A 23,081-nucleotide genomic window follows, 5' to 3' on the forward strand; every position below is an offset into this window, starting at 1 on the left:
CCCATAAGAGTCTTGCCCAGAGAGTGGGTTTGGGTTGGTTTTTGTTCCAAGGCAAGACCCACCCTTTCACCCAGAGTCTGCTTTTAAATTGTATAATGGCCATGTATTTGTCTCCTCTTTGCCCATAGGGCAGTATCACAAAGCAATTGTCTATTGAAAAGCAATCGGGTGCCCCCAGACACTTACTATACACTCTAGGAATGCAAGAGCAACGGAGAAGGGTCTGTTGGGTTATGCAATATAGGATAGCCTTCCGACCAGTAAAACCATCTAGCAGAATGGTGTGGTGAGGAGCGGATGTTGGCAAAATGCTTAGTTGTTTAAAATGATTACAAGATTTACAAAGCAATGATTAACCTATGACTGTATCCTTCCTGAAAACTAATTGTTGTTCATTTCAGGGATCATCAACCACAGGACAAATGAGGTACGAATAAACTAGATTAAAGGATTTAGGCCGACACACAGGTATGCTGCTTTATATTCAACTTCTTTCTGTATTATTCTGTGTCATAAATTCCTAGTGGCCCAGTGATGGACTGGCCTACAGGAGATGTTCTAGTGGGCCTCTGCACCATGGGCTTCTTTTGTGTGAGCGCCCTATTTTTCTGCTCTTCTTACTCTCTCCCATGCACCGGGCACCCCTTCTTTCCATTCCGCTTCATCGCTCACATTCCTTTGTGTTATAAAGCCTCATTCTAAAAAAGTTCCTTTTTTGTTATGTTTAACTACTTTTTAATCCCTATATACAGAGAAATCAGCTTTTCTCATTTCACCCAGTTTTTCCAAATGTTCTTGTGACAGAATCCCCCAAACCCACATTTTAAACCATGCACTTGCCTTGCATGGTTTAAAATGTGGCCATTTACAAAAACATTTCCAGATCCACTTTTGGTTCCTAGTGCACCCCTCTCTGCCTCCTTACAAACTCCATAGGTTTTAATCTACAACTTCCACCAGCCCTAGCCAGCATAATCAATGGTGAGTGATCATGGGAGTCATAGTTGAAAGCATCTGCCGTGCCACAGACTGCAACACGCTGCCCCAAAAGGATGCCTGCCCAGACAGCGATGGGCATTGCCAAACATCAAGAGTAGTTTCAAATCACTTGTTTGCTGCACCTGTGACGCTTATCCTAATGTTGAGGTGTGTCATTCGCCACAGAATGTTCTGGTGCATGCGTATGGTATGGTAGGGTAGGCACTTGCTTCCAATGGACCAGATCTCGTGCCTCTAAACCACTTATGCAGTGTCGGGTGCTCCTATGGTCAATGAAAGAGATGGAAGGCAGTCATGGATTGGAAGAGGCTACATCACCCCACAAAATATACAAGAATGAACACCCTATTCGTTTTTGTTTTTTTACTCAGTGTTATGGTTGGACTGGAAAAGTGGTAGGGGCAGTGTGGCGGGCATAACGGCTGAGTGGTATAGTGTTGGTAGTACAGCATGTGATATTAAAGGGACAGCAAACACAGGGGCAGTGCAATAAGGGACGGGGTACCATTCTTATATCGGGAACAGTGGGTGATGCTAATGGCGTGCAATAGTGGATGCTTTACTAGCCGTGGGTAATTGATACTGCAGGGACAGCATAACTGGTGATACTGCAAGGGCAGTGTAGGGGGTCATATACAGGGGTGGGAATTGAAATAGTTCGCGCTCGATTCCGCCAGGGCATAGAAAGTGTGCAATACTTTAAGGGATGGCATAACAAGTGATACGACGTCGATGTTTTTCTTTATGATACTGCAAGGGCTAGTAAGGTGAGTGATACCACAGGAAGGTTAAGCAAAGGGATGAGTAATGGTGGAAACCTCAAAAGGTGTTCCACCAGTGTTGTTCTAAATGGACAAAGAACACAATGTTATTGATACTGATTTCAGCCAAAAATGGTTGCATGTCATTGTCTGGGTCAGGTTTGACTATGTCCCTTATTGTCTTTAATCTATCTATCTCCTGCATTACAATTAACCTGTTATTTGTTCCGCCCTACAGGACAAATACAGCCTACCCGTTGCCGAAATGAAAAATCTTTACTTAACGAAACACAACCTTCTCCAGGTGGGACTGGTCCACTATTTGATGGGTAAACTTTTGACGTGAAGAGAGTGATTGCCCTTCCATATAACCATTGAAAATATTCATTTAAAAATTGGACACATAGAATTTGACTCACGCTCCTTCTCCTTTTCATATATACTTGTATCTTTAAATAACTTTAGTGGTTGAAAACACGAACCCTTGGGATAATGGGAGGGATTTCTCTTGTTTCACTACCTACATGCAGCTTTACCAGGTTGTAGTGAACCTGTGTTTGGCATTTAGGGTAGGGATGGATGTGCGCTTCCCAGTTTGCTGATCCATTATTTCAGTGGTCAGATGGGCTTTCTTCGGGGTAGAATCAGGGCTGTTCTGGCTGCAGGGCACACGTTAGTAATGCACAATACGTCATATATTGTTTGCCATTAGGCTTCTCCCATCCAGGCAATTAAAGGGCCGGTGGGCTCTTATGCACTAATTTTCCCTGTTAAATGTTTTGCCCCACTGTGGTGCTCCATTCACATTGCGTCATTTGGATGCCTGAATTTTGTTCAATTTGCCCTATAAAATGACAAACCCTAGTTCGCAGTGTTACATTAGAATGAATATCAGGCTACAGAGTCGGAAGCATGGGCAAGCGATACACTTATCTGCTCTGGGCAAGTTGGCCATTATCCTCCATGGTTGAGGGTTAGGAGAGACGCCACCGTGAATTTCAGTATTGTAACAGATATCTCAAATTCCATATCACACAGCCAAAGGTTCGGAATGGGAGATGCAATCAGCCCATGCTGGTTTGAGATTTATTGTAAAAGGGGTAATAAGAGAAGTGCCATAGTTAATATACTACAGGACATTCAGTAGCAGGCTTTGTATGAATGTGACCTATTGGGGGTATCTAATAAAATTTAAAAAAAGTCAATCGTGGTAGGTGTAGACCAGGGTATACTATTGGACACAAGCCAAAGAGAGGTTGTAGTGATCAGATGGGAGCGAATCGTTACCCCAGTATTGAAGGGGCTCTATTGGCATGGCAACTATTTTGGGATTCTATTTCCTCTCTGAAAATGTATTGAGTCCAAACATAGATTCACCACAAAGATAGGCTAGGAAAGTAGTAGGACAGGGGAGGCTTGGGGAGCTCCCCGACCACAAGTTACATGTTGCTGTTGGTGGTCTCAGGCAGTACCATGTAGCTTCAGTACATGAAGTTCACCAGAGCTGGGAGATTTGGAGCTCACATTAGCAGCTAGATGAATCAGGTGATACAGAAATGGTCTCTTAATTCAGAAAGAAACTCTTACCTGAGAAATATTGGTAAAGAGTACTTTGCACCTTCAAGATAGTGGCAACGTTTTTTTTTTTACAGTCAACTGCCCATGGAAATGTCAGTAATTTTAGTTTTGGTTCCTGGTTGGCATGTAAGCACCAACCAGCAGAAGCTAAATATTTCATTCAGAGAGGATGTGGCCTAGCCGATTCCATTGGTGGCAGGTCCTAGACTGATTTGCATGTGGTTAATCATCTTCCATAATGGCATTGATAAGATAAGGAACAATTGAATGGAAACTTCCAAACTAATTGAAAGTGGTTATGATTAATTGAACATTTACTAGCCATCACTATATGCAAATTGTAGTCACACTGTCTTGAATCCTCTAGAGGACAAGGGAAAAACCCTGCCAGAATGGTTTTACCTTGACTATTAGAAGTCAAAGCTGTTTATGGCGCAGTGCCAGTTACATTTCAAGTGCATCCAGCTGGATTTTCAGAAAAACAGCCTTAAGTGGTTTTTGAATTGTTCTACCTTAGCAGTAATGCTTGCTTGTCGTAGATTCATTTAGTCACAAGGGACACATCCCTGTTATATAATTTAGCTATGTTTCAAGGCCAAATGAACACAATATTACATTTTATGCCTATTGATAATGAGCTTCTGAATCTAGTACAATGCAATAGTACGTTATTTGCTTATCGGAATGGGTGTTCATGAGCTGTCCTAGAGCCAGTTTGACAAGAACTGAAAGAACCTTGCACTTGGTTTGCGGTTTCATGGACAAATTAAAGGGCACCCTTCCATGGATAGTGGATACACCACAACCCTATTTTTTTTAAAAAATATCCAGTAATTACTACATTTCGAAGGAATTACTAAATGTAAGGTAGGCAGAAATCTTGGGTAGTTTAGGAAATAATCTATTCCAGTATGATAAAGCTGCATCAGAAAAAAGGCAGTTTTGATGAAAAACCACATCTGAAATGAGGTTCTTCTAGGCGCAGTAAATCTCGGCTTTGGAGACCTCTCACACCCACTGAGATCTTACAATTGTCAGTCAAATAAGAAGAGGTTTTAAAGTGAACTGATCTGTAAGTAATACATAACAACTTAAATAAGATTTAGGGAGCCAATCGAGAGGAATTAGGATCAGCGTGAGTTGAGCAAATTCCTTTGCACCAAACACCATTCATGCAGCAGCATTGAGGACAGCTATCAATGGTGCCAGAGTGGATTGAGGAAGTCCGATAAGGATAGAGTTCCTGAAGTCAATTCATAATAAAACCTGAGACTGCAGTAAACGTCTAAAATGTACATCGTATAAAAACGGTTTAACTGAACTCGAAGCCAGTAAATGCAAGTTGGCGGATTTAACTATTATATTAACAGATCAGGATCCAGCATAAACCCTAACGATTTAGCAGTATTAGAAAAATCAATAGAGGCTCAAGGGATATTAGCTGTTTATAGTGATTGCATCGAAAATAAAGGGTCGACATACCAAACCATCGAATACAAAGCATCTAATGCCAAAGCATCGACAGGCTATCTTTTAAATGTAAAAGTGTCTTTCGTTCGAAACGCGTCCATCGAAAATATAAATGGACTGGTTTCAATGGAAATGCACTTTTACATGTAAAAGATAGCATTTCCATGCTTTTTTCTGTAACTTTAAAACGTTACATGGAACTGTCCAGTGCTGACATTTCGGCACTGACCAGCTCCTTGTAACGTTTTAATTTTCTTTTCTATATTGGGGGATTCACCCCTCAGCCCCCCATTCCCCCACGCCCAGCCCCCAACCCTAACCCTAATATAACCCTTAATCTAACACTAGCCCCAACCCTAACCCCAGCCCCAACCCTAACCCTAATGTAACCCTTAATCTAACCCTAGCCCCAACCCTATCCCTAATGTAACCCTCAATCTAACCCTAGCCCCAACCCTAATGTAACCCTCAATCTAACCCTAGCCCCAACCCTAACCCCCAACCATAACACTAATGTAATCCTCAATCTAACCCTAGCCCCAACCCTAGCCCCAACCCTAACCCTAATGTAACCCTTAATCTAACCCTAGCCCCAACCCTATCCCTAATGTAACCCTCAATCTAACCCTAGCCCCAACCCTAATGTAACCCTCAATCTAACCCTAGCCCCAACCCTAACCCCCAACCCTAACACTAATGTAATCCTCAATCTAACCCTAGCCCCAACCCTAACCCCCAACCCGAACTCTAATGTAACCCTTAATCTAACCCTAGTCCAACCCTAACCCTAATGTAACCCTTAATCTAACTCTAGCCCCAACCCTAACCCCCTAACCCTAATCTTAACATTACATTTCGAAGGATCCATCGAATTTTATGCCACCAAATGGCCATTCGAGGGAATGGTATTTCGATGGATAAAATTCGATGGTTCGGTGTTAGATGTTTTTCCATTCGATGGAATGACCAGATACCGATATTAGCATCAGTGAACGCTTACAGAAGGAGGATTAACAATGGGAATGAGAAAAAAAGCACAAATTCCGTATTCTTAGTATTCAATTAAAACAAATTAGAAGCCATTCATGATTCAATAGCCTGTAAACAGTTCTGTAACTGCCACACATCGCTTTCTGACGATATTTGGAGATACACTTGTGGCATCCGCACACTGATGCACGGAAACTCTGTATTTCACAACTAAAAGTTCCAGACATTCCATGTATATGTTAAAAATCAGGGGCTGATCAAATGGAAGCCCGGGGATCGCAAAAGGGGCTAAAAAAGAATCAGAACGATCTTGACCCATGATTGCAATCTGTTTTCATAGGTTTAAAAATGACCGTAACTAAGCAAGAACTTCACCTTGAATCCCCATTCGATCTGACACAATCTTCAAAAGGACCTGATGATCAAGTATGACCAACAAGTTACAAACTCTTTCATCTAACACTCTACAGACATTGGGCCTCATTACAAGAATTGGGGAATGGGTTAACAGGTGCCGCTAATGGTGGCAGCACCCGTTATCCCATTTGCAATATTACGAGGTCCCCTCGTGGGACCCAGTAAGGACGCCTGGTAAAACCAGGCGTTGTTACCGGGTCCCGCGAGGGGACCAGGGAGCTAACAACGGGCCGGTCGTAATCAGCCCGTTGTTAGCTCCCTGCACCCATTCCCATTGAGCCCTGTGGGGGCTCAAATGGGAATGGGGAAGGTCCGGACCCGGGTTCCCTGTAGGGCGAATTACCGTACCCTCCAAACTCAGAATGGCCTGGTAATTCCCCATTCAGGTAACTCGGACCCGGTTTTGGTGGCAGCCATGCCGCCCAATAGCGGCATGGCTACCGCCAAAGCCGTAATGAGGGCCATGGTCAAGAATCTGTAATGTACATGTCACAACACTACATTCAGGTTGAAACCCAGATTGAAATGGGCTAATAAGTTTGTTCATTAACCCAGTTATTCGGTTGCTCAGAAACAACTCTTACCAGGAATTGTCCTAGAAAGAGCAATTACGTTATTGGTCAGTAGTTAGACAGACAATTGGATTTTATTTTAAAGTGGAGAGGCATCCCCTGTTTTAAGAGAACCAGGAAAGTGACATATCTCAAGTGATATGTGATGAATCCGATGATGTAATCACTCCTTTCCCAGAGGTAGCCTCTCCTCATGGGACAGCGGCCGCTACCCGATCCTGGCCCTGAGGGTGGCTATTTGAGGGAGGATCACATGGGGGGAAGCGACCCTCAGGAGGGAAGTGAAGCATTGTTGGATGAGACATGGTATTCCCCCTTCCACTTATAGGGATATTCCCTCCATTCCACATGCTTTGATGGCATATTGCAATTCCCCTCAGCAACCCAAAACTCATCTTGACAATATACTTCAATATTCTGAGACTAACCTACTGAGAAACACTGACATGAGGAAGAGGACGACCAGAATGAAGATTAAGAAACTGAAGCAAAACGAGCAGTCTAGTAGTTGGAGAAATCCAATTGGCTCTGAGCATCTCCCTTTCTCAGCATGGGAGTTCCAAGATGGAACAGCAGAGCAACACAGTGAGATCCGACCGGCTAGCCTACGCCAAGCTGTCAGGAGGACAGGCGAACACAGAGATACGAGAGAACCGTGAAGGAAAAGAAGGAAGTGAGCTAAGCTGAAGAGCGCAGCAGAAACCAGGCAAGGCGGCGTCTGTATTGGCGGCGCATTCCCACGGGCAGCGGAGATGCTGATGAGATATGCAAAGCAGAGAGGAAGCTTTGAGCCGGCAAGGGAAGCTAGGGCACCATGCTGAACACCATCCACTACAGAGCTGAGCAGTCCAAACAGAAGAGAGAGCAGGCACGAAGCAGGACCCGAACGGGGGTCAGAGAAGCTATGGACTCTGTTCAAGTAACGGTGAGTCCATAGAAAAAGACTCGGGCACAAGGTGGAAGTGGGAGGAGGCACTCCTAAGCACAAGTGGGAGGCAAATCGCTACGGCTTGCTGCATGGCTAATTTTCATAGTCCGGGTACTTGAGGAAGAAGGAAAATACAAGTATCCCAAATGGAAAGGGGAACTTGGGGAAGCTAAATACCCCCATGAACCTGAAGCTGTTGACTGTTGTGTTGAAAGTCCTGCCGGGAGAATACACCAGGCGAACGAACGACTCACACCCATAAAGTTGAAATTGAAAGGCCTGGCAGGAGCGTATACCAAGAAATCGAATTGAAGCAAAACAGAAAGGAAGAGCAATACCCCTTTTTGAACAGAACCATGCAACAGACCTATCAAAAGAGTATAACAGGCAAGCTAGAGAATTGAAGGAAAATAGAAAGAAAGAACAATACCCCTTCTTGAAAAGAACTGTACAACAGGCCTGACAGGAGAGTACAGCAGACAAGCTAGAAAAATGAAGCAAAATAGAAAGGAAGAGCAATACCCCTTCTTGAAAATAACTGTACAACATGCCTCACAGCAGACTGTACAAGAGCTTGGAACCACAGCCAAGTTGTGGTATTCTAAAGAGGGAATCCAAAGGAAGATTTGTACCCTTGGGATTTTTAACTGCATTGCATGAGGAGAAAACATGGGGAAGGGAGTCATTTCCCAGGAGTAAAATTACAACAATTACAAGAGGAGAGAGTAACCTCTTGGGCTGCAGGACATTGGTTATTCTTTTTCAGCTTTTTACTTTTGTGAAGAGAAACCTGGGGAAGGGAGCCATGCCATAGAACTGTGAACCTTATCCATTGTAAATTTCTGTTGAACCTGAACATTTGTGCACTTTTTCAAACCAAAGACATTATCCTTAGCACCTTCTAGTTATTTTTAGTGTGAGAGGGCTAGGATAGGATTTCGGACACATGGCATTTTTGCTTTGGACATATTGACAACGGACAGACCCTTAGTTTTTGTTTGAGGTAGGGAAATGCCTCCTAGATTAGGGACAGTGAGGCCTTTCACAAACCCCATTTTTATTTAAATAAAAGTTTGTATCCACAAACATAAGTCTCCTCTATCTGCGTCTCATTCCTGGTTCCTCGCATATGGTGTTAGGGTGGGATACTGACTCAGCAGATACAAACTGGGGAACCCATCAGAATCTTTTAGAGTAATCTTTCTGAGTTGTGCCTCATATGATCCTGATAATCAAACAACTGCAGGGAGAGGAGTTTATAATTGAAGTTGCCGCAGACTAAACAATTTTTTGAATCCAAGAAATACTAGTAAATAAATGTCATCTCCCATTGGGTGTCAGTGGCTTCTCTTTCAAGGGCGCCCACTATCCAATGCTTTGAGCTTATCAGATGACGCCATGAAGCCCAACAGCAAAATCATTATTTCTATTAAAACCAGTGGAGAACCCCCACCGGTGGGTTCTTTGGGGATTAAACCAAGTCTTAAAAGGCCTGTTAAAATCCCTATAGAAAAGGAAAACCTTGAACTTCTGAAATCAAGGCTTGTGCCTTAACAGGTGGCACAGGAAGTAGGCGAGAACCCTCAGGAACTGGAAGGGGAGTCTTTTTCCTTTTTATTTGGGCCGGCAGAAGATCCCATTGGTAAAAACTGATCTTCGTGCCTTCGAAAGGGAAATTAACTTCTCTGATGTCTCATTCCTGGTTCCTCACAGACAGCTGTACAAGTTGAAAGAAAAAAAGGGAAGAATAACAAGGGCAAGGATCATCAGCGAAATAGGTAGCTTTAGCACCCGACATGAAAAGTGCGAGTTTATGGGTGCCGGGAATAATAAATGAGACCCAGCTAACCATAGTTTTATGACCTAAGATTGGGAGTTTAGAGAGCAGCTGTGGAATTATTCTGAGAATCTCTAAGATCTTACCAGAAAACAACGTAGCAAAATCTTGACATTTCATAGTTGGCAGGTGAGATTGTTTCATGAAAGTGTTTTTTTAATCACCTTTAGAAGCGCAAAAAGTACTTTTGGTTAATTTGCAGCTGATTCAATAGCTATTTTGCAGCAGGTAAATTTAACTTTGGAAATATTTTCTGAATGGGAACGGTGTGTGTATTTTAGATTCCCTAGTTTGGTAATTGAGGGAGATGAGCACCAGATACGTTCCAACCGACCGACAGTCAAAGCAAGCAAAATAATCAGGATTTGGAAGAATATTTGCGCTGCTATGTTCAGAAGGAAGAGGATTGAGTTTTTCTCCTTGTCGTTGTTGGAATTTACTGACAACTCTATGCACAATAATATAAGTTACCCTAGTTCCTCTCATGTTTTGTTTCATCCCCGGATGCTACTCACATGCTCCACAAATGACTGCTTCTCTGTGGAAAAACATCATGGTCTGCTAAGCCAAGGTTTGCAGGTGCTCCCAAAAAATTGACTGATTGCTAAACAATAGTTCAATCACTTTGCTGTTCACAAACAATGCTCTGCTCCAATGTGAATTGGGGCATGGAGTCTGGCAATTCCCCAGTCATATTTGCTGATTCACAAAGATGATACAGGTAGTAACTCTGACTTACTCGCCTGCATAATTTACAAAGCCATCACTTTGCATTCTCCCTCCTACCTAGCTGACAAGATCACTATCGCTAGTGGCCAACACACACCAGCCTCATGCAATCAAAAAGAAGCTCATAACCACCCTCTTCAAGGAGCACCTTCTTCAACATCACAGATACCCTCACCCTTTCTCTCCCGTCATCTGAGCCCATCTCACCCCTTATTACTTCTCCTGTTGCTTAACTGTAATGTAGCTAAGCCCTTTTGTAAAATGTGCCCTTAACCTGTCTTCCTATAAACCTTTGTTGTACAGTACTTTGCTGCTTCTCGAAACTTGCTCCGCACTCAATAAATACCCAAAATAAATTACTCTTGACTTACTCGTGTAGACATAACATTAAATTCACAAACACATTACCAGGAATTTCTATGTATTACTCGAAAGGGAAGAGTAAGGAATAAGTCACTCACCTGTAACTCCGGTTCTCCAGCATTGGTATCTTTCATAGATTCACGTGCTGTGAATATTCCTCGTCGTCAGGCTGGGAATCCTCGGTAACATAGAACAGTTTAAACTGAAACTGAAGACTGAAGTCACTTTTGTGCTCTCTCACAGTAATTTTGGGTTATACTGCCCACAGCCACATGCCGTGAATAGATTACAAAGCAGTATTACAATAACAGGCAAGCTCCCAACATAATTTACCACTGGAGACTTACCCACCTTACGCAAAAAGGTTCGGTAGAACCGACTGGCTGACTCTTTCGAAGAATGTCTGTTGACACAGTAGAACCTGGTGAACGTATGCACTGATCTCCAGATGGCTGCACGGCAGATTTCAGGGAGCGGAATTCCAGAGAGGAAAGCAGTGGTTGCAGCTACTGCTCTGGTAGAGTGAGCTCGGGGCCTGCCGAGAAATGGTCTACCGGCTTGCTGATGGCAGAATGAGATGCAGGTAGCAATCCATCTTGCAATGGAGGAGTTTGAGAGAGCTTTCCCAAGCCCAGAAGGCCCAAATGAAACAAACAGTTGATCCTTTGTACGGACGGACTTAGTATGCGCCACATAGTACTTGAGGGTGCACACCCAATCCAGCGTGTGCAGTGTTCGCTACGCTGGAGAAGTTGGTGTGCCAAAGAATACAGGCAGAGCCACACGCTCATTCACATGGAAGGCAGATGGCACCTTTGGCATGAATTTTGGGTTGGTACGTAGGACAGCCATGTCCTTGTGAAACGTCAAATAGAGCAGTTTTATGAAAAAAGCCTGTATCTCCCCAACTCACCTGGCCGAAGTTATTGCCACCAAGAACACTGTTTTCCAGGTAAGATGCTTACTAGATGCTTGGTGCATGGGCTCAAATGGTGGTTTCATGAGTCTTGCGAGTAGCACATTGAGTTCCCATGCTGGAGCTGGGCGACGGACAGGTGGAAAAGACTGGAACAGCCCACGCAAAAACTCCTTCACCAGCCAGTGAGACCACAGGGATTTCGCCGCTGCAGTGCAGTTGTACCTGGAGATCGCCGCCAGGTGCACCTGAATTGAAGAATGTGTTAAACCAGACTGAGCCATGGACAACAGATATGGCAACATATCCTCCGGCTGGATTGTCTGAGGCCGCAGTCGTTTGTTTTTGCACCATATTTGAAAACGTTTTCACTGGCTCCTTGAGCATTTCAAGGTGGACGGAGCCATAGCCAGGTTTGCCTGCCAATCTTGCGGAAGGGAGAGAGCCCCACATTCTAGGAACACAGGAGCCAAGCTGTCCGATTGGGAGAGGTTGGGTCGTGGTGTAGTACCGCTTCATAGTTCCTGGACAGGAGCAACTGGTGTGGGGGCATCTTGATTGGTGTTGCTGACGAGAGAGCAAGGAGGTTTGAGTACCAAAACTGTCTCGGCCCTGCCAGGGCCACTAATATCAGTTTGCACTGATACAGTCTGAAGGTGTGGAGGGTTCGATGCACCAGAGGAATCAGGGGAAATGCATAAAGACACTTCCCTTCCCATGGAAACGCAAAGGCTTCCCCCAAGCTCTCGGGATGGGGAAGCAGCTGGCAAAGGTCTTGCAGCGACTATTGTCGTGGGTGGCAAAGAGGTTGATCTCTGGTGTGCCCCATGTTTGAAAGAATTGAAGCTGGTTGTTGTGCAGTTCCCACTTATGGCAATACCGTAACTCCCTGCTGAGGTAGGGTGCCAGGGTGTTCTGAACTCCCGGTAGATGAATGGGAATGAGAAACATAGCCTGCTGTAGAGCCCAATTACACAGGGCTCGGGCCTCCCTGGAAAGCTGTGGGGACCTTGTTCCTCCTTCCTTGCAGACATAAAACAGCAATGTTGTGTTGTCGGTGTACATTCGTATCACCTTTCCCCTAATCGGGGAAGAAAAGACTTCAGAGCCCATTAGCTTCAGCAGATCTATGTGCTGGCTCTTTTACTCCTCTGACCAAAGGCCCTTAGTGTGTTGCCCTGACAGTGGGTGCTCCAGTCCTCCAGTGAAGCATCCGTTGTGACGGTGGCCTGATGGTCCGGCAACCTGAAGGGGGCACCCTGCACCCGATGTTCCCTCACTGACCACAAGCAAAGGCTCCGTCTGAAAACTGGTGTCAGAGAAATGCAGTCATCCCAGGACCCTGAGGCTTGGATCCAGCGGGCATCCAGGAATTCCTGCACCAGTCTCATGTGTAACCAGCATGTGGTGATCAACGGGATGCATGAGGACAACAACCCCAGCAGGGATTCGTAGTTGCGAAATGGCAATGCCCAGGCACTGTTGAGACAGAGCACATTGTGTAGAAGAGCTGCCACCCTTTCGTCTGACAGTCTGGCGGTGCAAGTTTGACTGTCGAGGCTTGCTCTGAGATAGAGTGCCTGTTGAGATGGAACCAGGCATGACTTTGAGAAGTTGATGGAGAAACCTGTTGCTGTAGACACTGTATGGTGGTGGCAGTGTTGGCTTCTGCCAGCGGATAAGAGGGGGCTCTTACTAACCATTCATCCAGATACAGGTAGACGTGCACTCCCCTCAGCCGCAGGGGAGCCACCACTCGCGCAAGGCATTTTGGCAACACCCGCAGAGCAGACCGCAGGCTAAATCAAAGGGCCTTGAACTGATAATGTACTCCTGCCACCACGAATTGTAGGTAGCGCAGTGTGAGAGGCGAATAGGGATGTGAAAGTCGAGGTCGAGGGACGCCAAGAAATATCCTTATTGTAGCTGGGACAACACCTGCTGTAGCATGACCATGTAGAACGTTTGCGCCTTTAGGAACTTGTTGAGCACCCTCAGATCTAATATGGGCCTCCAACCCAGTTGTGCAGTGACTTTTTTCTTACCAGAAAGTAGCAGGAGTATACTCCTGTGCGCAGCTTGTCCTTGGGAACCTTTTTCACTGCGCCCTTATGCTGCAGAGCTTGCACTACCTGAAACAAGAGGTGTTGCAACTTCTCTGGATTGTGTACCAGAGGAATGTCGGCTGATAGTCCATGAACTCAAGCAAGTGGAGGAGGGATAGCATCCATTCCTCGGTTGTGACGTCTGTCCATTCTTAAATGAATCTTGACAGTCGTCCTCCCACAGGGATGCTGAAGTGGGAGGACCTGGCCCTGGGCTGGTCATGCTTGTTTGCCAGACTGGCCCCTAGAATGGGCCCTGGCATCGCTGCAAACCCCTAGAGGGCTGGAACTTTTTCCTGTACTGGTCCCCTGATGAGTACAGGGTTTTGTAGGAGGAGGAAGATTGGTACGTGGTGCGGTTATCCCGCAAAGTCCTGCCATAGCGCCCTTTTCCTGGATGAAAGGACTGGTGCCTCTGCATTTTTATGGACTGTAAGGCCTCATCCACCTTCTTTCCAAAAAGGGCAGATCCTTCAAAGGGCATATCAACACCTGGACTGGAAATCGGGCCAAAACTCTGTGGCCTTTAGCCAACCCAGCCTACGTAGAACCACTCCATTCCATAGCTGGTGAAAACCAGTGTCTGCAATGTCCACAGAGACGTAATGGCATGGTCTGACGACAAATCGCCTTCATGGAAGATGTCCACATCTTCTTGCTTTTTGTCAACCGACAGGAATTCCAGCAAGGGACTCCTTGATAGTCATGGCTGCAGTGATAATGATCCTCTGACTGAAGGCGTCAAGGTGTTTGCCTTTTTTGTCTGGGGGAACATAGCAGGATGATGAAGGGTTAGCCAACCTTTTTCTGGCACCTGCCGAGACAACAGAGTCTGGTGTGGGTTAGGTGCGGAGGCAGGCAGTAGCTCTCTCTGGGGCTCTGTATTTTTTGTAGAACCGGTCTTTTTTAGCCTGGGCAGTTGCGGGATGCACCAAGGTGATGAGGTCCCCCCCCCAGACAACTTCAAACAACGGGATAGACATGACAGATTTTCTGCGCTGCTCTTTGTGCTGGCACAGCACACTCTCCTTTCACTGCTCCTCCGGCGCAAGGCCAAACATCGTGGCCGCCTGGACGTGAGAGCATGGAAGGCCCCTACATCAGGGGGTGAGTCTCTGAGTGGAACGTCATCTGGTTCTCCATCAGATGTGATGAAATTCTCGAGTTCATCAGTCTGGGTTGTGTGTGGAGACCACGTCGTCAGGATCCGCTTCGGTTCCAGTATCCGACAGCCTCTGCGGTACTGACTGGCGCTTACACCTTCTGGGGGGACAAGTGATGTTATCCATTTCCTTGGAAGGTCTGGGGGCTTCTGAGCAAATCGCCTGATAGGTTCAGTAACTGGGGCTGGAGCAGGCAGCCGTTGTTGCAATGTTGTCACCAGAGTAGTTCGATTAAATAAAATGTCCAATGACATGTCTTTTTGTGGAGGCAGTGATGGCTCTGGTGGATCGATGACTTGAGCTGAATGTAGAGGGGGTAGACATGGTAGTCTGATCAGGCTTGCCTCACCCCATAGTGAACTTCTGGGAGGCGATGTCCTATGTGCTGGTGATGATGACAGTGATATACTGGTCTCCTTCCCCTGTTTCCCCCACATCTGATAGACTTTGCTCTGGCACCACAATACCACCGGCAGCAAGGCTACCCCAAGGTTTGGGAATGATGCCCATGGATGGGCTGTCAATGCAGACACTGTGCTGGTGTGGGTGTCTGAGACGCCAGTGACAATGCCCGTGATAACATAGTATGGGAGGAACCACTTTTGCCGTTGTGAGAAACCAGAAGGTGTCTCACCCGCTAGTCCCCAGGGATCTGTCATCCAGGTGGCCAGGACACAGCCATCGCTTTTGGATACAGTTCCTGGGGTGGACCAGTGCGGGAGGATCCCCTGGGTGAGGGTTCATCGGGGAGTGGGACACTGGATGGTGAGACGCGGTATGTTCTTCCCTATAACACCTTTACCCCATCCTAGCAGGTAATATTTAGGAACTCTACCCCTTGAGCCCCCTTTTACAACACAAACACTTTCACACGGACAGCCCGCTATGGAAGAAAAACAAACTAACACCCGAGCAGTATACCTGACGTGTCCCAATACAATGATCAGGCGAGGTCAGGCAATTACTGACATCACACTCCTGACTTCCATTAAGCTTCCCCACATGGATAAAAGACAGAGCAAAAGAGCACACACTGAGTGAGGCAAGGCACATGAGGAGACAGCAGTTTCGAGACGCAGCTGAACGAGAGAAGAAAGATAGCAAAAAAGAAGGGGATCACAAGGAACTGTTACTTTCCCGAAACCTCGAGAGTGGAAAGCTTAAGACTGGGAAACAAGGCTGAAGAATCCTGCTTTGTGTGTCGGAGATACCCGGCACCCACCCGCGTCAACAATCAAGGCGGGAAGAATCAACAGCCACTGTGGTACCATCCTTGGATCCAAGGACAGGGCAGCATCAGTGAGATCAGCACAGCCAGTAAGTTGGGGAGACCGGTCTGTGTTAAACCAAGGTTGCAAGCAGCAGCCATGTAAGGCGGGCTCTGGAATGAACATTGTTAAAACACGTGTGATAAGAGACGCAAGTAAAATTGAACTGCTGATGAGTGAATGAATTTTAAAAGCAAGATACAATATCTTTGACAGAGTGGTCCAGCACCGCGTGGGTGCTCAATCGAAGGTCTCTGTAAGGTATCCAGCTGAGAAGTGACAAAAGTGAAAATGAGAAAAAGGTTATATCAAGAAGAGAATGAGTAATTGTGAATCGAAGTGGTCCTGCGACGGGTCGAGCAAAATGCTGCACACAGTCAAAGTCTTCGATTTTGGAGAAGTAGAGAAAGTTTGGAATAGTAGATACATTTGGTCCAAGCCCGTCAGAGGGAGACCAATTGAAGGTTTTGTGTTAACGTGGGTCTGAACCCGGCAGAGGGGGACCCGGGTGAACAGTAAATCACCCGAGAAGTTGTATATGTGAAATCCTAACAAGAAAGGAACTTTAATTTTTGTCGTGTTTCATCAGGCTGTCTGAAATAAGAGACTTTGAACGGCAAAGAGAATTTGGCACAGAAGGCCCTGATGTTGAGGTTTTGAACTGCATCCTCGTGGGAGAGAAGCCAGAGAGTGTGCTAAGCTCGAGTGTGCCGCCTTGTCCCATGCTGAAAACGTGCGAATGGAAGCCAATGGCCCTCATTAGGACCTTGGCGGAGGACCATGGCGCTATTAGCACCATGGTCCATGGCGCTAAGCTGCCAACTCCGCCATGGTGGTTGGCGGACTTACCGCCCCATTCCGACCTTGGCGGGGCGGTAAGTCCCCAATCCCCATTTACCCTTCCCCATTCCCATTTTTGCCCCATAGGGCATAATGGGAGTGGGGAAGGCGTTAATTACGCCCCCGTAAATTACGGTGGCGTAATTAACAACAAGGTCCCTTAGCGCCATGGATTTTAACGCCTGCTAAAAGCAGGTGTTAGATCCGCCATGGCGCTAAGGGAACTCGTACTCAGGCGGTAAGGGTCGGCAAGGTTTACGCCGGCGTAAACCCCTTACCGCCTGGGTCCTAATGAGGCCCAATGGGTTGAATATCCTGACATATCATTTCTTGAACACTTTTCTTTTGCATAGCATTGTTTCCCACACTATTTGTATTTAGAAGTAAGGATTGGCAATAGGTTTATTAGGATAGCCCCTTTTATTTTGACAGACTCTACTAGGACTGCGTTATTATTATTTGATGGTCATAGCTTGCTCCGATCTTTAGATATAGGATTAGATAGATGTTTTCAATAAACACCCTTGAACGGTTATCACTTGTGTCTGTCTTACTGTTTGATAACATCGATCAAGAAGACACTCAGTAAAAGGTGCCACATGCTCATTTATTGTTAAGCCTTTATGTCCATTGGTTAACACTTGTTTTGGCCTTGGGGCCTTTTTCAAAACCGACATATACTGGTTAGTCATATAAAATGCTCCATCTATTCACATTTACAGATACAAGACAGAAAAACAGAGGTTGGAGTAGGATAGGATTTAAAGGTAAAGAAAAAACAAACATTGAAAAGAGAAACAAACAAAAAAGTATTGTTTAGAAATAATGGGAGATCACCACAAATAAAATAAGAAAAGCTTCCAACATAGCCTTATCGTACCCAATGTCAAAGGGTAAAACAACTATTTTATCCTAATGTGGTCAGATAGTAAAAAATAACATCCTAGAGTAGACCAGAAAGATAACATCTTCATATCAGTTAACAATAATCCTTGGATAGTATTGTAACAACTATTAATTCCTACCGTTACTTGGACCCAAACAGGCAAATTATCATCATACCACCCACATGCTGTATTAGAACAACTTCCCCATATCCTATGTGATCCTCTCAAAACTTAAGTCCACTTTGAGATACGCCCCTCACCATGAATATTATATGTACATTACTCACCACCAACATTAGTACATCTGTCTCTTGCAATGCAGAAAATTAAATTTTAAAATGTCAGTTTCTGGTTAATCCCTTGTTACACTGTTGGGATAACCATTGAGTGCCAATTTGTACTGGGTAAACAGAAGAAAACACACTGCAGTACCTTAATGACATACAGACAAAAACTAAATGGTGTGAGTCTAAAAGTCCCAATTTATCCATAATCGTATGATCTGACATTTATATTCTACTTCAATGTTCCATATGCAACTCCTCCTCACACACATTGCTGGGTTATAATACAAGTAAAGTGAAGCCTTACTATTTTAGAAAAGTCCCCCACATCAGCCCAGTGACTCCATCTCAAACCCAATGACTTAAATTAATACACATTCCCCGGATTTATGTACAAAATATATCATTAACAAAAAACATTGTTAAGGGGACGTTATGGTTAAGTTGTACTAGTAAAAACCTATGGAATTCAATGGAAAAACGTTGTTAGAGGGACGTTATGGTTACAGGTAAAACCGAAACTCCCCCGAAATTCACCAGTTATGGTAAGCTAAGCAACCATAACTCGCGCCACCAGTGTGCACTGCAAGGACTGACACCTATGACATCGAAGATGCCATCACAAATCTCATTGACAACATCACTGATGACATCACATGTGTGGCTGCCCCTTTTTTGTTCACTGACATAAGTAGGGCAGGTGCTTTTTTTATTGATTTAGCTGAAACTAATCAACTTTTCAGTATAGTACAACATTAAAAACATCTTAAAATTAGTTGACATAAAATATAACCAATTAAATAATTCCATAATTACATATTGCAATTTTCCAACAAAAGAAAAACCCATAATTATGCATACAATAACAATTCATTAATAAAACATAAATTAATACTTCATTATTTTTCACTCATCAGTTCAACTCAAATCACATGTGATGGAACGGTAGAAACAGCTACCCTCATAACAATTTACCAAAATAGCTCCAATTGAAGTTTAATGTGAAACTTTATCTAGCAATGTTGGCAGATCATTTTGGTCTAACTTCAAGGCATGCAAAAATGCATTAGTGGCAATGTGGATAGTAATCTTGGAAGTACACAGTATAGTAAGCCATCGCGAATCTTCATTCATAGGTCCAAGGATTGAGCAAAGTTTAGAGAAGTGCATCTTACGCAAGTCGACTAAAACAAGACAAGATGATATCAAATGTTCCAACGTTTCATTACATGAACGGTCCTGAAAAAATCGACAAAACCTCAGGGTCGAAGGTATCAATGTGCGTGTTGCCAAAAGATCTCGAGTAGGCCACAGATGTAGTCGGAGACGTAAAATGGAGGATCTAAGATTTGGTCATGGCGCCTTCATTAAATAAGGTTCTATATAACCAATTTGCTTGTCTCCAACGGGCTGTGTGGCAACATTTTTATATGTCAGACACTGGCACCGAGTTCCAATCCAGCTGCCTGATATATATGCTTCTTGACCAAGTCCAGATTGGATATCAGCATTTCAATTGTAGCATCTGCCTGGATCAGAATGTGATAAATGCCTTCTAAACAATTTCGAACAAATGTATGCTGGTTTAAAAACAAATAGGTTGATAGGACCTTCAACATTACATTAATCTCGGTAGAAATCAGACGTTTCCTAAAACAGGCACATAAGCGCCATTGATGAAAAGCATTGAGCGAGACAAGGCCCAGTTCATACCGCAGGCATGCACCAGGAACACATATCGGAAGATTCAATGGTTTTCGGCAAAATTTTGATTCCAATTTGTGTAGATAATTAGTTGGTAAAGGGGCTCTGGTTTCGAGCCCGTATAGCAAGCAAGGAACTGCTTTTTGGATCCAATACGAGACGGCTGGCATAACCGAAAATTTACCGTATTTATGCTGTATGATTCTTGCCTGCGATATGGCTGCATCCAGTTTTCAGCCAATACTCTCCATCTGACCTTTTGATGGTACTGTGCCTTCAAATGTTATACCTAAGTATAGATAGCTCGGCACAACTTCCAATCTAACGTTATTAATCATCCAAGACATAAATCCCCTAGAGGTAGTGTTCGGTCGATAAACTACTATCTGAGATTTAGTGAGGTTGATTCTCAATTCATTCATGTGAATTTAGATGTCAAACGCATTTAGCAGGTTCTGTAGCCCAATCAGAGTTTTAGAAATGAGCACCATGTCATCTGCGTACAGCAGAACTTTGACAGGGTACCCCCCAAGTTTTGGAGAGTCGGAAATTATGTTATCAAAAATCTGTTTGACATCATAGATGAAGAAATTGAAGAGGGCTGAAGCAAGTATACATCCTTGCTTCAGCCCTTGTGATGTTTGAATAACCTCAGATAGCTCACCCTCCATATATAGACAGATCTGAATCCAGGTATTAGAATGAAAGGCGCATATGATGTCAGTTAAAGAGCGCGGACACCCATCTCTTTGTAGTTTCTTCATAAGCAGCACTCTCAAAACTGAGTCGAATGCGGCGCGCAGGTCTATGAATGCAAAATATACCGGTTGTCTTGCTGCCTGACATTGTGCTTTAAGGGCATTTAGGCACATAAGATTTACCACTGTACCCATGCCTGCCACGAAGCCCGATTGAATGGGGTTGCGTTTCTGTTTCGATAGTGTCCAGGCATTAAAATCTTGCAGGATAAGTCGGGCAAAAATCTTGCCCGGAGCGTCCAGCAACACGATTGGGCAATAATTAAGCGGAGACGAGCGGTCACCCTTCTTAAAAATCAGGACTACCAAGGATGTACGCCAAGAATTTGGAATCTCACAATTCGCTAGAATTCGTTGAAAGTTTTTTTGCAAAATTATCGCCAACATCACAGGATTGGATTTTAGCATGACATTGTGTAACCCATCCGGGCCAGCAGCACACGAGGAGCTTGCCTTATTATTAAAATCTTCCATAATGGTCACTGAGCATTCTACTAACCAGGGAGAATGCAAAGGCTGTTTATATACAAAAGAATCAAACTGAGCAGCAGCATATAGCTCACTAAAATGCTTGATCCACTGATGTTCCTGAACTACATTGGACTGAGCACCAAGTTGGATGGCGTACCATCTGTTATTTAACAGCGCCCATGTGTCAGCAGATGACTTCTTCGATATAGCCAACAACATGGCCTCACTGTCTTTTTGAAACATGAGGGTTTTACGTGCCCAAGTCCAAATGTGATATTTGCATTTTGCAGTTTTAAGCAGTTCAGGTCTTTTAGAGGCATTACATTTTAATATCAGTTTTCTTTCCTTCCTATAGGCATCTTTTCTGATGTTAAGCTTGTGATCATAACTATGCGTGTGCTTAAAGGCTGTGTTATTTGAGTTAACAATGGCATACTTAAATGGGACTAGTGCGGAGGTATATTGCGCAACAGTTTGCCTGTATGGGCTAAGATCAAAGAACCCAGATATCTCATCTAAATTGGATTGTGTCCACTTAAAGCGGGTTTTAGCATTGTTAACTATTAGGTTCGACTTCACATAAAGTCGTGATGATTTTGTGTGGCAAGATGGCAAATTCCACTTGAGAGATAACATGCTGTGATCACTTTGTGATTGATCAATGATCTCAAACCTTTCAATGAGTTAGAGAAGATTAGCCTCAACATATATGTAGTCTATGGTGCTAGAGGATATCCCTCTACGCCAAGTATGGTGCCCAGGAATATCGCCTGGGAAGGCTCCATTAACCATCTTAAAGTTTCTTTCTTCCATAAAGGAGGACCATCTCAGAATTTCACCCAATTTGCGACCACTTTTTCTGTTGACACAATCCAGATTTAAATCTCCGACCAAAATGTTCGAAAAGATGTTAGAAGCAGTTAGTATTAAATTTAATAGGTCACTAAGCCCTTCATAAAATGCATCATCACTTATCCCCACCGGATTACGATAGATGTTTATTAAGGCAATGTGCTGTTGTCGCATAGTAAGTTTAACCAATTGAAGATGAGAGTTAATAGAGGCCCAGGGGGTGATAGAAATACCCGCACTTAGTTTAACCACCACTAAAAGGCCAGAGGATGGTTGACCTAATGTCATTGCTTTTGCTGGTAACAAACTTATATCATGGTCATCCCACAGTGGTGTTGTGGTGAGCCACGTTTCTTGAAGAGCCAATATATCGAATTGATCTATGCCATTCAAGTCATATTTTTGCAAATGTAAATGCCCTCGTGTGTTCCAGCTTGCTAATGAAACTGATTTGGAGGCAAATTCGATTGATGGTTATGCTCTCCTTGGCAACAGCGGGACAGCGGTGGCTACCACATTGCTGTAAGTACACGTTCTGGGGGTGCAGTGGATGGCATTGCGATGTGTACATTCTTGTTAAGTCACGGTCTGGGTCTTGGGCCAATAAAAAACCCATGTTAAAGAGGACCATTTTGTTAGATTCAAATTTAAGATTGCATACAGGAGTCTAAATAAGCATCCACTGCCTTTTTTATGTCAACCATTGAGCGAACTGGGGTAGTATTTTTAGTAATACTCGCATTGGTTGTCACAGACTCTTTTGTGGGTGCAATTACATTAGAATCCTTCAAGGTATCCTGTTGCTTGTCTAGATTATCAATAGCCTGGAGAAGGTCAATCAGGGGTTCATGAGACAAATCAAGGTCTTGTGTCACCGGCTCTGAGGCTGTAGAAATGATTGATGCAGAGGGAACCATCATGGTATCTGTTGTCGTGTGACTGCTAGGTCGGGTGGTGTTGGGCACAACCAAAGATACATCACCCCCACCTCCCGCCTTGGCAGCAGAGATAGCACGGAAAATGGCTGTTAGTGTGTTTTTAGAGTGATTTTGCAGCAACTTAACATTCTTTGTGATTGTTTTCGCGATTGGGGCTATCCCTTTCTTATGACTTTTTCTTGCCTCCTCTTCAAGCCCCATGCCTCTTGCGGGAGAGACGTCTTTAACGACCGACTGGTCCACGCTCACCC

General features: G+C 44.4%; 1 protein-coding gene across 1 annotated transcript in view; it reads left to right on the forward strand.

Annotated features, from left to right (window-relative positions):
• Window positions 1–1,986: 1,986 nt before the first annotated feature.
• Window positions 1,987–23,081, forward strand: part of FAM217A (family with sequence similarity 217 member A) — a 153,699-nt gene continuing 132,604 nt past the window's right edge. The window contains exon 1 of the mRNA XM_069612316.1: window positions 1,987–2,064. Within this exon, the coding sequence (XP_069468417.1) occupies window positions 2,026–2,064 (39 nt within the window). The 5' untranslated portion in view covers window positions 1,987–2,025. The remainder of the gene's footprint in view (window positions 2,065–23,081) is intronic.

This window comes from Ambystoma mexicanum, chromosome 5p (assembly GCF_040938575.1).
Source record: "Ambystoma mexicanum isolate Mex_15411 chromosome 5p, UKY_AmexF1_1, whole genome shotgun sequence".
In the NCBI taxonomy this organism is placed as follows: domain Eukaryota; kingdom Metazoa; phylum Chordata; class Amphibia; order Caudata; family Ambystomatidae; genus Ambystoma; species Ambystoma mexicanum.